The following is a 16,976-nucleotide window of genomic DNA, read 5'->3' on the forward strand; positions in this document are numbered from 1 at the left end:
CTATGTGACCTTAGATTTGGCAATGAGTTTTTAAATACAACACCAAAAGCACTATCCATGAAAAAATAATGTATAAGTTGGAATTTACTCATATCAAAAACTTCTGCTCTGTAAAAGATACTGCTAAAAGAATAAGACAAGTCACAGACTAGAAGAAAATATTTGCACAGTCCATATCTTGATAAAGGACTTGTGTCTAAAATATATAAAGAATTCTTAAAACTCACCAATAAGAAAACCAGCAATGCAATTAAAAAACGGGCAAAAGTTCTGAGCAAATACCCCACAGAAGAAAAGACACAGATGGCAAATAAGCATATGAAAAGATGCTCAACATCATGTATCATTAGGGAATTGCAGTTGAAACCATGAGATGCCACTTCATGCTTATTAGAGTGATTAATATCCAGAAAGGAAAATCTGACATTACCAAATGCTAGCAAAGATACAAAGCAACAGGAACTACTTATTCATTACTGATGGGAATGCAGAATGATACTGCCATTTTGGAAGATAGTTTGGCAGTTTCTTACAAAGCTAAACCTACCTGTTTATTAGGATCTAGCAGTTAGAGTCATAGCCATTTACCTGATTGGATTGAAAACTTATGTCCACAGGATACCATGTACGTGGATGTTTATATTAATAGCAACTTTACGTGTAATGTCTAAAACTCAGAAGCAACCAAGGTGTCCTTCAGTAAGTGAAGCGACAGACTGTGGTCTATATACTGTAATGTTACGTAATGATAGAAAGACAAACTATCATCTCACAAAGAGAAATAGAGGAAATCTTAAATACACATTGCTAAGCGAAGGAAGCAAAAGAAGCCAGTCTACAGAGGCTACATACTCTGATTCCAACTATATGATATTCTGGAAGAGGCAAAACTGTAAAGGTAATGAAAAGATGAGTGGCTGTGAGGGATTTAACGTGAGGTAGGATAAATAAGTGAAGCACAGGGTATTTTAGGCCAGTTAAACTATTATGTTTGATGCCCTGATGGTAGATACATGACAGTATCCATTTGTCAAAGCCCATAGAATATAAAATGTGAACCTTAATGTGAATTATGGACTTTAATAATAATACATCAGTATTGTTTCATCAATTTTAACAAATGTACCACACAAGTGAAAGACGTTAATAATAAGAAAACTGTAAGGGAGAGGGATAAGTAAGAACTTCAGTACTATCACCTTGATTTTTCTGTAAACCTAACGATTTCCTTAAAAATAAAGTCTACTAATTTTTTAAAAAATCATATTTGTAATACTGTTGCTTCTAATAACCACATTGTGAAAACAATCATTGTTCATCAGGAGACTGGCTTAATTGTTATCTCCATTTTAGAAAGTACTGTAGAGCCATTGAAATGAGTAGGAGCACTATATCTTTCTTTACAAATAAATCATATCTTGAACAGTCCTTTACAATGTTCATCATATGTTGTATTTTAACTGAAACTAATGTTAAGATTGCACATATTGTGGTAGGTACTCTTTTGGTTAATATTGTGTGAGAGTGAGCATGCACCATTTCTGGAATGATTCGTAGGAACCTATTAATGATAATTACCACTGAGGAGTGAAACTGGAGACTAGTGAATACAAGTGAGACTTATCCTTTAATTTTTTAGCCAAGCTTTGTTTTTAATTTTAAGTTGTAATTGTGTTCTTAAAGATGTCCTTCTCTCCTAGCCTCATTTGATAGTGGACCTTTCCTTTATTGAGGCCTGTATCACAACTTCCTACATTTTCTGTCTCCCTTGCATCCTCTTTGTTTTATTCAAGCTAGCCTTACCCATTCCATATGTATGCTTTGTATATATTTTCTTACCCAGATTATTAAGATTCAACCAGACTATTTTTTTCTCTCTCTCTGCTGTTATTTACACATGTATTTAATAGACCATGTTCAATATATTTGTCTTAGTTTGTGCTGCTATATTAAAAAATAAAATAGAACTCATAGACTGAGGGGCTTAAACTGTCAGCCCAACCTTTTTAGCACCAGGGACTGGTTTCAGAAGAGAATTTTTCTGCTGACTGGAGTGGGGATGGTTTTGGCATGATTCAAATGCATTACATTCATCATTAGATTCTCATATGGAGTGCGCAACCTAGATCCCTCGTATGCACAGTTCACGAAAGGGCTTATGCTCCTATTAGAATCTCATGCTGCCACTGATCTGACAGGAGGTGGAGCTCAGGTGGTGATGCTTGCTTACCTGCCACTCATCTCTTGCTGTGTGGCCAGGCCATGGACTGGTACTTGTCCAAGGCCCCGGGGGCTGGGGACTCCTGGCTTGAAGAACAGACATTTATTGCTCTGGAGACTGGAAAATTCAAGATTAAGTTGCTAGCAGATTTGATGGCCATATTCTTGCTATGTCCTTTCGTGGCAGAAAGAGAACTAGTTCTGGTCTCTTCTCTTCTTATGAGGACACTAATTTCATCATCAGGGCCTCATCTTCATAAACTCGTCCAATTGAATTACCTCCCAAAGACCCTACCTCCAAAACCATCACATCGGGGTTAGTACTCCAACATACAAATTTTGGAGTGTGTGGAGACACAAATAATCAGTTCATAATAATAATATAAGTTCAGAAATCCTTTTGCCAAAATCCTTGGATCAAACGGAGTATAAAATTTAGAATTTTTCATTTTTCAGAATAAATGTGTATATTACATATTAAATAATACCCTCTGAAAGAACCCAGAGCAGCAACCCTCTTACCCTCTTTTGAGCACATTAATACTTCTGCAGTGAATATATATTAATAAATATTCACAGTTAGTTACTTTTAAAAGACCCATGTTAGTTTAAGCGAGATTTAATCAACAAATGAGTTAGGAAAAAAAATTTGATTTCTAGAACATGTTAGATTTCAGAATTATGGATAAGTGATTACAGACGTATGTAACTTTTTTTTTTTCATTTGAGACATAATTTACCATGAAATTCACCCTTTTAAAGTGTATATTGCAGTGATTTTTAGTATATTCACAAGATTGTGCAGGTATCACCATCTAATGTCAGAAAATTTTATTCCTTTAACAAAAAAAACCTGTACCCATGAGCAGTCTGCCCCATTCTCCCAGTCCGTGGCAATGACTGATCTTTCTGTCTCTATGGATTTGTCTTTTCTAGACATTTCATATAAATGGAATCATTCAATATGTAGTTTTTCTGTCTTCATTTAGCGTAAATGTTTTTAATGATTCATTCATGTGCATATAGCATTATTTCATGCTTTTTTATGGCTGAATAATATTCCATTGTATGGATATACCACATTTTGTTTATCAGTTTGTCAACTCATGGACATTTGGGTTTTCATTTTTTAGTATTATGAAAAATGCTGCTGCGAACATTTGTACACAAATTTTTGTGTGGATAGATGTCTTCAGTTCTGTTTGGTATATACCAAAGACTGGACTTGCTGGGTGATACAATAACTATATTTAACTTCTTGAGGAATTGTCAAGGCTGTTTTTTAAAGCATCTACACCATTTTACATTCCCATAGAGTATTACATACTCTATGAGAGTTCCAATTTCTCCATAGCCTTATAAACACTTGTTAATATTTTTTTTTGTTTATAGACATCCTAGTGAGCATGAAGTAGTTTGGCTCACATTTCTCTGGTTCACATTGTGGGTTTGATTTATATTTCTCTAGTGAATGATATTGAGCATCTCTTCAGGTGCTTATTGGCCAGTTGTATATTTCCTTTAAAGAAATGCATATTCAGATCCTTTGCCCATTTTTCAATTGGATTGTTTTCTTCTTATTAAGGTGTAAGAGTTCTTTATATTCACAAAACAAATATTTTCTCCTATTCGTGGGTTGGTTTTTCACTTTGCTGATAGTATCTTTTGAAGCAAAAGAATTTTTAATTTAGACAAAGTCCAATTTTTTTTCTGTTGCTTGTGCTTTAGGCATCTTATCTAGAAAATCATAGCCTAATCCAAAGGTCACAAAGAGTTACGCTTGTTTTCCGTTAATGGTTTTTATAGTTTATTAGCTCTTACATTTGGGTCTTTGGTCTGGTTTGAATTTTTATATGGTGTGAGGAAAGGATACAAGTTCTTTTGCATGTGAGTATCTACTTGTCCCAGTACTATTTGTTAAAAAGACTCTTCTTTCCCCGTTGATTTTTCTTGTAATCTGCCTTTACAGAGGAGAAAATGTTCGGAAGTTCTTATTCCGTTTTTATTGACGTTACATCTATAGTTTAATTTTTATTTCAAAATTGGCACTATAGCTAGAGCATAATATGTAGCATTTAGGTCACCCCAATGTGGTCATCACTGATATGGTTCTGTAACTACTAATTTAAGTTCTGGTATTTAAATATGTATAGTTTTCTTGGTCTTTATAAAGTATTTATATTTTTTACATTTGTTCCGTATTCCATTAAGTCACTGATTAAGCAGTCTAATTCTGGGTCAGTCATCTCTACAGATTGGGAAGGTAGCTAAGAGGGTTGGTTTTTTTTTTGTTTGTTTTTTGTTTTTTTGCCAAAATGGACATCAAAGGAAGGGAATCTTAATTTCAAATCCTGTTTCCATATCATGTTCTCCTACTACTAATTGGCACTTAGTAGTTATATTGCCTCATGCTACAAACTATTTTTTATTAACAGCTATTAGGAAGGAATGTTTTTCACTTGCGAATCCTAAGTATAAGTCTGTCTTGCCTTTCGGTTGACCACAGTGCCAAATATAGATGCCTGAATCTAGTAGAAAAAAGAAGATTAACTCCTTTATACCCTCTACTAATGAACATTTGTTACTATAAAGGAGTCACTTCAAAATCTTTTGCAATGAAACTCTTTTTAAATAATGAATTCTCTTGCGGAATCCCAGCATGAAAAATAGTACATGCAACATCACTCTGTTTTCAAGAGATGACTATAGCCTTCTTGGTCCCCTCTCGTTGTCAACTCTCTCCTTTCCAGTGAACCCCAAAGGCACCCTGCCATAACTGAAGAATTCCCCAGAGTGCAGGTCTAAAATTACTTCCAAAAATCATCTTTTCAGGCTAGGTAGGTTCATGGGTTACTTCTTTTATTCTCTCAGGATTCTAAAATTTACTTCAACAGTCATGTGAAATAAGATGAAAAAATCTCCCTGCCATTCATGATTTCATAACATTCATTGATCTCTTTATATCAATTCCAGTTAAAGTAGGAGCCCCACACACTTAACTGTGCTTACTGGGACTCTTCTTTTTCGGTCTGGTCTTGACAACTCTTTAGCCCAGTTGTCCCTGGAACTTGGGGAAGATTTTGGGGGAAAAAGAGTTTAGGTTTTTCTTAACATAGATTTCACCCCTTTTATACTCTGAAACTTTTCATTAGAAACTCAGTTATAATATTTTTCTTCCTCTTGTTCTACCAGCTTTAATATAAAGTTCATACAATTGGGAGAAATGTGTTCCGCTACTTAAAGTGCTTAGGACATTTTTCCACAGAAACATTGTTTTACATGACAATTTTTTCAGTGTTGTTAGTACTCTGTTTCAGGAATAGTATCACTTGTATAGGCTTTTATGGATTGTAATACAATTTAACCACTATATATATCATTTATATATATTATTACTTCTATGGGAAAATGTTCTAAATTTTCTATTTTAACTAACAGGGTAATTAATATAGCCTGCATTTCATGGTTTTGGGGGGTGCGTGTGTGTCTGTTAGTCAACATTAAAGTCTCATTTCAGTGTAATGGAATAAAAACTTTGTATTTGGTCTAACAAAGAATTTCATTTGTTTACTTATTAGTGAAGACTTTTCAAATGTTTTGTCTCTTTTATGTACATGTTCTCAATCAAATAGTCTCATAATGAAAATTCAGGTATAAATGCCTGGAATTATATACTAAATTAAAATGTATCTTAGATTGTTTTTGTTAGATCTTTGTCATATTCTAGCAACTCATATTGAATATAATGGTTTTTGTGCTTTTAATATCAACTGTTAGAACTATATTTTAATGACTATATTTTTGCTTTTAGATCATCTGGGGAATATTTTTCATCTTAGTTGCATTGCTGTTTGTAATTTCTCTCTTCTTGTCAAAGTAAGTACAGTAGACACATTTTCTAAAGCACTTATGCAAATTCCGTGATAATATATATTTTGTTGCTGAATGCCATTAGTGTAGGCTATTCATCTTAAGTAGTTTTCTTACTTGAAGTGTTCTATAGCATTAACTCAAAGAATGGCTAAAACGTCCAATAATAGAATGTTTCTTTATTCTCCATCAATTGAACAATAGCTGTGAGATATTTAAGTGAGATTTAATTTGTAATCCATTGTTTTCTTTGACTCAGATGTATTTGCATGCTTAAATTATGATATTTTTTCTAAATTTGCTGAAAATTTGGTAGTATAACATAAATTTCATTCTTTATAATTTTTTTAGTTTAGATAAAGCTCTTCATTCAGCTGGAATAGATTCTGGTTTCATAATTTTTGGAGCTAACCTAAGTAATCCACTGAATATGCTTTTGCCTTTACTACAAACAGTAAGTAAAATATCAGTCATTTTATACTGTAGCTGCTAGAGTATAAAATGCTAGAGTCTAGCAAACATTCTGACATCCTGTTCCATATAAAATTATTATACTGAAAACCTATTAATAGTTTGACATATGCTTATGTTATTTTCTAGTTTTACTTTTTATTTGCCTGTAGTTTATACATTGACATGTTGCTTTAAATATTATTTTATTGATATACTCCTGGACTTTTATGTTATACATAATTTGACTTGGGATATGTTACATAACATGAGGCGACCCTCTCCAAATTATTTTTGGTATTAATATTTAATCAAGTCTTTTATCTCATCAATAAATGCAATTTTAGTTTAATTTGCTTTAGGATTTTTCTTAGTATAGTGGTATTAAAAATTTTGGTAATAGTTTGGTACTTGTTTGTTTTTTGAGGATTTTTTTTAAACACAGTAGCCTAATTTAAATCAAGGTTGATATTGTAAATATTTGCCAAATGGGAATAATGTTTTTAGTTTACTTTATATGACTGTTAGAGTGCTTATAGTTTATATGTTAAATTTAATTTCATCTTTTTTTTCAGGTTTTCCCTCTTGATTATATTCTTATAACAATTATTATTATGTACTTTATTTTTACTTCAATGGCAGGAATTCGAAATATTGGCATATGGTTCTTTTGGATTAGAGTAAGTATATATTACAATATTTTTTCTCATTTTGTGTGTAATCTCCATTATTGCAAATTATCTTAGATTTAGAATATAGTAGCTGTATCTTTATACCACAAGTGAGAGAAATACTAGCCTTTTCACTTCATGTTGACATAAGAGTACTTTTTATCAAGAGCAGTGGTTCTTAAACAGGGGTGATTTTGCTCCCCCTGGAAACATTTGGCAATATCTAGAGATATTTTTAGTTGTTATAATTGGGGAGTGCTAGTGGCATGTATTGGGTAGGGGCCAGAGATTCTATTAAAAATCCTGTAGTGCATAGGGCAGACTTATCTAGCCTAAAATGTCGGTAGTTCCATGGTTGAGAAACCCTGGTCCAAAAGTTATATTATTTCTTAGTAGAAACACATTCGAATGTAATAGATACACTGAAGCTCAAAAGATAGCCCTCCCTATTAGTAAAGATTACCATATCATTGGTTATTTTCTTCAAATGCTTATTTTGCGTAAATTAACAATTTTAAAATGAAGCTGTATCAGGTAGACACTACTTCCACTACTGTGGGTAGTGACACTACTTCCACTACTTGTACCCACTACTGTGGGTAAAAGAGATCTCAGTTAAATAGTGGCTTGAACTAATGAAAGATTTCTTGCTATGGAAAAAAGAAGCTAGTATTGCTTCAGTAGCTCAAAAAGTCAGATCCAATATCTCTGTAATTCTTCGAGTATCTCTGTCATGATTGTAGTATGGCTGCTGCAGTTCCTTTTATCCTGTTCATATTCTGTGAAGAAAAAGGTAGTTAGGAGAAAGGGGTATACAATTGTATCAATACAACAAGACTTTTACAGAAATCCCTAACAGACTTCTGCTTTGCTTTTCATGTTTAATATTTTATCACATGGCCACTACTGGCTGTGAAAGAACCTGGGAAATGTAAATTTATAAATGGTCTTATTGTCATCCCATCTGGAATTGGAGTCTGTACTACAAGCTAGTAATAAAACAGGGAGGTGATACCTAAGTCGCTAAAATAAAAGCATGCTATGGTATTGAAATGAAGCAAGTTACCTGGTTCCTTATATTTCAGTTCCCATGTGTTTTCATTTCCCTTTAGTATAGATAAATATGAAAAGCTCTTTAATAAGATTATCAGAATTTTTCATAAACTAATTTTTATTGCAAAGTATAAGGATGTCACGAGTCATAGAAATGGACGTTTATAAACACATGACATTGTCTATTCTTATACAGTATTATATAAAAAGTTATATAAAACCGTAGTATATTACTGATACTTATAGTTTAAATTCATACTTCTAATCTTTAGATAGAACTAGAGGTAGTTCACAATTAGCCCCATGAATTTCTAACAGATGCTGTTACACAATAAGTTTAGAAGATTTCTTTGGAAGTAGACCATGTGAATTATCTTAAAATTATTTGGGATGATTAAGAATTTTTAGTATTTACTTTGGAAGAAAAATAATGGTTGATTGAACTGTGTAAATCATTTCTCATAACACAAGAACAGTATTTAATGCTTTACAAATGAAATATTTTGCTGAAATTTTGTCACTCTTTTCTTTCCAGTTATATAAAATCAGAAGAGGTAGAACCAGGCCCCAAGCACTCCTTTTTCTCTGCATGATACTTCTGCTTATTGTCCTTCACACTAGCTATATGATTTATAGTCTTGCTCCCCAATATGTTATGTATGGAAGCCAAAATTACTTAATAGAGGTAAGTGAAATATTTAAAACTTGATTATTTTGATATTTTAAAGATAGTGATATTTAAAATCAAATTTTAATTGTGATGGTTAGCATAAGATATTAGCTCATCAGATTAAATTTAATATTGCTAAAACTGGTTTTTTATTTCTATTTTTAGCATGTTTATATTTGTTTCATACTGTTGTTTTTTTGAAACAACACACAGAATTTCATTACAATAGTTCCTTAAATGGGCCCTGTGATGCTAAGCTACTGAGCTTTATGTTAGTACTTCATTAAAACTCATAATACTTCCTCTAAAATAACATTTTAACTAATTTTAATAATATGGCTCCCAAAGAACATTTTGGTGAGCACAGCATGTCCGTTCATTGGCACTATGAATCCCCTAGAGGAGGCTTTATAAATGTTTTATATGTAGATAACTATACATTCTTTTAACATGATGGGTTTCCTCATATGCTGATTTATTGATGTTGTTGAGCTCTCAAAAGCCACTTGTGACTTTTAGTTTTAATAGAACAGTAAATTTGGATTTTCTGACGATTCAAAATATTCTGACCAAATCTGATTCAAACTTTGTTTAGTTTGTTTCCTTTTTTTTAAATACCTTTTGCTCTACTTCTTAACTGTTCAAACCATATTTATGTTTCAGGGCCTGATCAAGCATTGCTTTAGTGGAGTCTTGCATTATTAAATCAGTGTGCCCAGATCATTTCTTTTTTATCCTGCACTTCCTTCATTCTTTCTTTACTTTAACATGCAATTAGAAAGAAAAATCTAACAAACATATCAACCCTCAATCAGTACCCTCCATAATATTGGTGAGTGTTAAAAGGCTATTTCATTGAAAAATGTTTAGTTATAATGTAGGTGAAACAGATAAAGCACAGATCATGATGGAGGTACATGAATGACCTGAGTTTGGGAAACACCATGCTGGAAAATCACCTGAACCATATTTCTCACTTCTTATACCTTTTTATTCTCTTCTTGCCCAATCATCCCCTTCACCTACCTCACTAGGTCATGCTTATTAAACATCCTCCTGTGAAAGAATGAAGGAAGACTATGCTTTTGCTTGGACAAAAGATATTCTTTGCATGTTCCACAGTCTGAAAATAGCATTCTTTTCAGATGCTCTACTTTGTACTAAAAATGGAATTTGTTTGTTCTGGGAAGAAACCCTGTTGTTCAACACAGGACCTAAAGGATTATTATTGCAAAAAGCTTTAATGTTTAATTTACCATAATTTTCTTCTAAGAGCAATGTTACATAGAATTTACATTTTGGAATGTTAGATAGATGTAGTTAGTATATGGAGTATACAGTTCATAGTGATTACTTTTTAAATCCAAATGTATTTATTAATGTGGTTTTTACATTTTAACTATATTTTTATCTTTCAGACTAATATAACTTCTGATAACCATAAAGGCAATTCAACCCTTTCTGTGCCAAAGAGATGTGATGCAGATGCTCCTGAAGGTAAAAGCAACTTGTTTTAGAACTTACAACTTTGTAGGAAAAGAATTTCCTGGCATTTTGCTGTGTTAATCATTTGATGCATTTGTTTTGCTATGTGGTAAGAAGGAAACTTTCAGCAAGTAGAGGTTGGCAAATCTCTTCATAGAATTTCTTGTTAATGAAAGGATTTGCATTAGAGAAAGAACCATTAAAATTACTTAGGAAGTAACAAAATGTAGTTATTATTTATCACATTTACTAGTATAATAAGAAATCCCTCTTAAGTGATTTTTTTTTTCCTTAAAAACATAAAAGAGTTTGGTGGAATCTACAATTTTTAGTACCAAGACCAAAAGTACTTATGACCTAGAACAATTTTTAATTCATCCATGTCTGGTTATTTAATTTAATAATAATAGTATTAGTTATAATAGCAGTTAACTTTAAAGACATACAGTTGTTTTCAAGGCACTGTGTTAATTATTATATGTGTACTCTGACAAAACTTCTGTGCTCTTAACCCCTGTGTAGTTTTAGAGTATCTTTTTTTTTTTTTTACTCTGTGAGTTGTTTAGGTGATTTTTTCTTTGAATGTTATAGTATTCATTTCTGATTAAGGATTCCTGATTTATTCTTTCAAAATTTGTAAAAGTGTTTTCTATGCTTGCCTTCAATGCTTTTATTTTGTGGTAATGTGTCAAATACTGTGTGTTTCTGCATGAATCATTCATGAATACCATTATGAAAAACACAAATTCTGAGGTTTTTTTTTTTGTTTTTGAGATGAAGTCTCGCTCTGTCATCCAGGCTGGAGTACAGTGGCACGATCTTGGCTCACTGCAAGCTCCACTTCCCAGATTCACCCCATTCTCCTGCCTCAGCCTCCCGAGTAGCTGGGACTACAGGCGCCCACCACCCTGCCCGGCTAATTTTTTGTATTTTTAGTAGAGACGGGGTTTCACCGTGTTAGCCAGGATGGTCTCCATCTCCTGACCTCGTGATCCTCCCGCCTCGGCCTCCCAAAGTGCTGGGATTATAGGCATGAGCCACCGCGCCTGGCCAATTCTGAGTTTTTTATAGCAGGGTCAACTATGTAATGTAATAGAGTATTAGGAAAAAGGGATAGGCCAGAGGAAGACACAATTAACTCTGCCTTGTGGGGATCACTGTGGAGTAGTAGTCAAAAAAGAAATGTTTCAGAAAAGAGATATCAGAGCTACATTTTAAGGTATCTGGTATGCACATCAAGGGAAGGCTGTTCTAACCAGAAGAATAAAGTGTACAAACAAGTACCTGAAATTGCACAGGCGTGTGTTCAAGAACATTGGTTTTGTTTGGGGATTGGAGGGAGGAAGGCAGAGTCATAAGTCAGATCATAAAAGGTTTTAGAAAGTGACGAAAGAGATAATGAAGTGTTTCAAGCAAGAAAGTAGAAGTTATGATCTGATTTCTTTTCAGTAAGTTAATTATAGCGGTTATAGAGATAATGGATTTGAGAAATTGAGACCAGAGTATGGAAATCACTTAGGGGAGGGAGAGCTATCTAAAGTAATCCAAGAAATTGAAAGCCTGATCTGAACAGTGGTCATGAGGGTGTGAAATAAAGAAATTTAAGGAGTAAATTGAAAGAATTTCTGATTGTTTGGTTGTAGAGCAATGGTGAGAGAAACAGAAGATTCTAGAATGATACTCTAGTTACTGAGTACTTTGATTAATTTTGGTGTTACCAGCTGAGGTAAAAAATACATTGGGAGGCCAAGGCAGGCGGATCACCTGAGGTCAGGAGTTTGAGATTAGCCTGGTCTACACGGCAAAACTCTGTCTCTACTAAAAATACAAAAACTAGCTGAGTGTGGTGGTATATCCCAGTAATCCCAGCTACTTGGGAGGCTGAGGCAGGAGAATCGCTTGAACCTGGGAGGCGGAAGTTGCAGTGAGCCGAGATTGTGCTACTACACTCCGACCCAGGCAGGTGACAGGGCAAGACTCTGTCTCAGAAAAAAAAAAAAAAAAGGTACTGAGATTAGAAAAATTGTAAAAAAATGATTAGTTGACTTGAGATGTCTCAAAATTGTTCAGGTGGAGGTCTCATAAGCAGTTGGGTATACAGTTAGACCTCCATATTCATGGGTTCCAGATCCATAGATTCAACCAACTTTGGGTCAGAAATAATTTGGGAAAAAATAGAATAAAAGATAACAAAGCAACAATTTAAAAAAACACACACAAAAAGCAATACAAGTATAACAACTATTCACATAAGTATTTACATTGTATTAGTGTTATAAGTAATCTAGAGATAATTTAAAAGATGTGGGATGATGTGTATAAGTACATCATTTTATGTAAGGGACTTGAACATTCGTAGATTTTGGTTTCCAACAGAGTCCTGGAACCAGTCCCTCAGGGGTACATATGAGTTCCTGTATATGTGAGAAACTGAGAGGGTAAAGAGTGAGAAGAGAATGGACACTGGAACACAGGATAATCATTATTTAAGGGCAAGCTGATAAGGAAGGTACAGAGATGAAGGCTGAAAAAAGAGAAAAAGTTTAATGTTAGAGATAAAAATTCCTTGAAGAAGATGTGCAGGGTCAAGAACTTTTTTTTAAAATTTTAGTTAGGAGAGACTTCGGGGATAATGGGATGGAACAGTGGAGCAGGAAAGATTGAAGAAAAATGTCAGAAAGGATGAATGAAGGACCAATATCATCCAGTTCTGGGGGATATGGTATTAAGAATATCCAGGACAGAATGCTTTAGATAGAATGAGGGATATTTCTTTCTGTACATTGCAAAGAAGGAAGCAAGGATCTGGCCTCAGATGGTAACTTGTTACTATCTGAGGGTAGAGAAGAAGTGGGGGTAGAGAAGAAGTGGCATATCTGTGTAATTGTCTCAACTGGCTATAAAGGATGAGCTCAGGTCATATACTGAGAATTGAGCAGGCTGTGGGGTAGACAGTTAATGAAAATAGCAAAAGCTTTTGATAGCCTGTGAAGGGGATTAGGAGAGGATCTAACTGAAGATAAGTTAATGATAGGTAAATATGTCAAAGGACAGAGGTGAAATTATCAATTTTATATTTTTATTGAACAAGTCTACACAACGTGTATAATTTTTCTCCATTAGTTCTTAGGTTGTTTGGGGGAAGGAATGGATTGAAGAACTGAAGTAGAATTGGGGATTTAAGGATGGAAAGCAAAGGACAAGTTGAGGTTAGAAAATAAACAGTGACCACAGAGTCCAGGATTTGTAGGGAAATAAGGGAAGAGACTAAAACTGAAGGAAAGGATTAAAATAAAGAGATGAGATGGATACACATCTGGTGGGGATAACTTTATTTTGGCTGAAGAAATAATAGTAAAATGTTGTTAGTATAAATAAATACAACAGAATTTTCCAATTCTACTTAATGATGTTAGTTCAAGATTTTTTACTTTGAAATGTATACATACATCACAAGTAGGGTTGATAGTTGAAGTGCCTTGGGTTGCCATATTTAGCTGGATGAAAACAGATTGAAAAATTAGTGTTTAATTGGTTTGTAATTTGTTTTTAACCAAGGAGTCAATGGCCTTGAAGATCTAAAATAGATTCTGTTGTTCAAATTGTTACAGTAGTATTGAAATAATAGCCGTAAAACGAAAACAAATTGTAGTTTCAAAATTATGTTGAACTGATAACGGGGCCTTTAAAATGCCCCGATACTACTGGACTGAGTGAATTTTTTATATTATAGATCAATAAGATTTAATCAAATAATACGCTTGACTGTAACTTTTTTATGAATCACATTATTTTTCAGTCTAATCTAATTTACAGTAGTTAAAAATGATTCCCTTTGAACTACTGAATATTTTTTCTTAAACATTTTAGTTGACTCGTTCTTTGAAATGTTATTTTGCAGTACAAAAGCATACCCTTTAGTTTTATGGGTTTATCTTTCCCAACTTTGTTTTGTTCTGTAGCACATCTCTAAATGTTAAATTTGCCAGTACATAACTTAGAAGAGGATGGTAGAAATATAACTAAATTTGGGGTGGCAGGGTAGTTTTTTAAGTGAATACTTTAATAATGATAGAGACAGATAAGTAGATTAAGACATTGGTTTTAGACACATAAGGGTAGGGATGGGGTGGCATCCCTACCCTTAGGGTGAGGGATGGTGAGGGACTTGTATAGCCGTATACGCTATTCTTTACAACATATTTAGTGACAACATTTGACTAGAGTAAATGATATTATAATAAATAACTCATAAGGCATTTGATATCACCTTTGCAATGTGTCCATTGTAAGTAACAGAATTTTAGAGAATGATTTTTAGATTTAAAACAAAAATTTAAATTTTCAGTGTTATAATGAAAGATCTTTCTGAGAAAAGTTAATCTCCCTGGAGAAATATTAAAGCAGTAATTTCTAAAAATATGTATGTTGCTGTCTTATTAATATTAAATGTATTTTAGACTTTTAAAATTAATATTTTGTTTATATATGAGACAATCTGACGTTTATTCAACATAGAAAATATTGCTGGAATCCTAGTTGTGTTTAAAATGATTAGGTTTCAAATGAGAGTCATTTATCTAAAAATAATTTAAGTACTTTGTGTTTAAAATAATCCATTAAAGAATAGAATAATTTAGTAATAATCCTATAAAGAATGCCTATCTTACTATTTTTATGAAGTTCTCTTAAAATGACAGTATGACTTAATTCATCCTGACAGGTAACGCAGGATTTATGTTCAAAGTGAGTCAACTGAGCAAATTAGGAGTCAAGTTTTAAATTTTACATGCTGTTACTCCAAGGGGACCTTTACACATAGACAATTTATGTGTAAATGTGAATGCAATATGTAAAACAAATAATTATTTAAAAGACCGTGTACATTTGGAAACTATAAATATTTGAGTCAAAATAGGAAGATGAAAGACCAGTATACCTTAATGGACAAAAATAGAAGACATTGTCAGTACTGGGTTTGATTTTGGGAAAGAGAAAGTACCAGAGAAAACACATGTACAGTACTTACCTTCAAAAAGCATGTAGCCTAATGGACTTGGATAGGAAAATAAATAATTATAATAAGAGAAAAAATAAATGGCAAGCTGTAGTGAAATTATAATCAAAATGCTGTGGTAAAGCAAAAGGAGATGATGATTTATTCTGCCCTGGGGGCAGTGTAACCTTTCTGTGGACCCAAAAGAGTAAGTTAAATCTGAATGAATGATCAGAAAATAACATGTGGATATTTCAAACAGATAAAAAAACCTGCATTAACCAGGCATAAGGACATAAATATATTTGGTATGTTATGATAACAATGAATGGTGGCAACATCATTGAATATTTGGAGACTACAGTTAGGGGTGAAGCAAGATAATATGTTTCCAAATGACATTTATAAAAATTCATTAACCTAAATTTTTATTTCTGCTACCCTGCTTAATTATTTTATCTTTGTTATTGTAAATTTGTGTTGTCTTATTTGGACATTAAAGTGACTGAAAATTGAATGATCTCTGTAAATCAAAGTTGATTTTTGTGGTTTTATTCTGATTAAGTATATTTGCTTACTATATATATGTGGGGGAGGGGAGCACAAGAGAGAGCGCCTTAAAAAATAATCACATGACCAATAGGGTTAGGATTTAGCTTGAGGATACCATGTTACTAGGGCAGATGATTAAGACAACTTAGCGGCCGGGCGCAGTGGCTCAAGCCTGTAATCCCAGCACTTTGGGAGGCCGAGACGGGCGGATCACAAGGTCAGGAGATCGAGACCATCCTGGCTAACACGGTGAAACCCCGTCTCTACTAAAAAATACAAAAAACTAGCCGGGCGAGGTGGCGGGCGCTTGTAGTCCCAGCTACTCGGGAGGCTGAGGCAGGAGAATGGCATAAACCCGGGAGGCAGAGCTTGCAGTGAGCTGAGATCCGGCCACTGCACTCCAGCCTGGGCAACAGAGCGAGACTCCATCTCAAAAAAAAAAAAAAAAAAAAAAAAAAGACAACTTAGCAAATGCTAAAATGGAAACTATGTGTTAAAACCAAATTACATGAATTATAAACAAATGAGCAGACAAAATTGAAAGCTAAAACAGGCTTTTAATTATATATAGAGAGAGGAAGTACAAAGGAGGAAAATAAAATTATTGTAAATAATAATGTAAGAAAGAATAAGTAAAATGTGTATTGATATCTTACATTAAAAAGTAATTGAACTTTAAGTTCTGAAGTAAACAAGGCCATCATCAAGCAATGATTCAAAGCACAGTCTCTATAAATAAAACTTGCTTACCAAGCTTTCTTTTTATTCTTTTTTTTTTTTTTTTGAGACGGAGTCTCACACTGTCCCCCAGGCTGGAGTGCAGTGGCGTGATCTTGGCTCGCTGTAACCTTTGCGTCTTAGGTTCATGCCATTCTCCTGCCTCAGCCTCCTGGGACTACAGGCGCCTGCCACCATGCCTGGCTACTTTTTTGTATTTTTAGTAGAAACAGAGTTTTACCCTGTTAGCCAGGATCGTCTCGATCTCCTGACCTCGTGACCCACCTGCCTC

General features: G+C 33.6%; 1 protein-coding gene across 1 annotated transcript in view; it reads left to right on the plus strand.

The window, feature by feature from the left end:
• The window catches only part of LMBRD1 (LMBR1 domain containing 1), a 128,997-nt gene that overhangs the window by 96,090 nt on the left and 15,931 nt on the right, over positions 1-16,976 (plus strand). Inside the window, exons 10-14 of the mRNA XM_023230283.1 lie at positions 6,032-6,096; positions 6,442-6,544; positions 7,116-7,220; positions 8,800-8,949; positions 10,353-10,431. Of these exons, the coding sequence (XP_023086051.1) occupies positions 6,032-6,096; positions 6,442-6,544; positions 7,116-7,220; positions 8,800-8,949; positions 10,353-10,431 (502 nt within the window). The remainder of the gene's footprint in view (positions 1-6,031; positions 6,097-6,441; positions 6,545-7,115; positions 7,221-8,799; positions 8,950-10,352; positions 10,432-16,976) is intronic.

This window comes from Piliocolobus tephrosceles, chromosome 5 (genome assembly GCF_002776525.5).
Source record: "Piliocolobus tephrosceles isolate RC106 chromosome 5, ASM277652v3, whole genome shotgun sequence".
NCBI lineage: Eukaryota > Metazoa > Chordata > Mammalia > Primates > Cercopithecidae > Piliocolobus > Piliocolobus tephrosceles.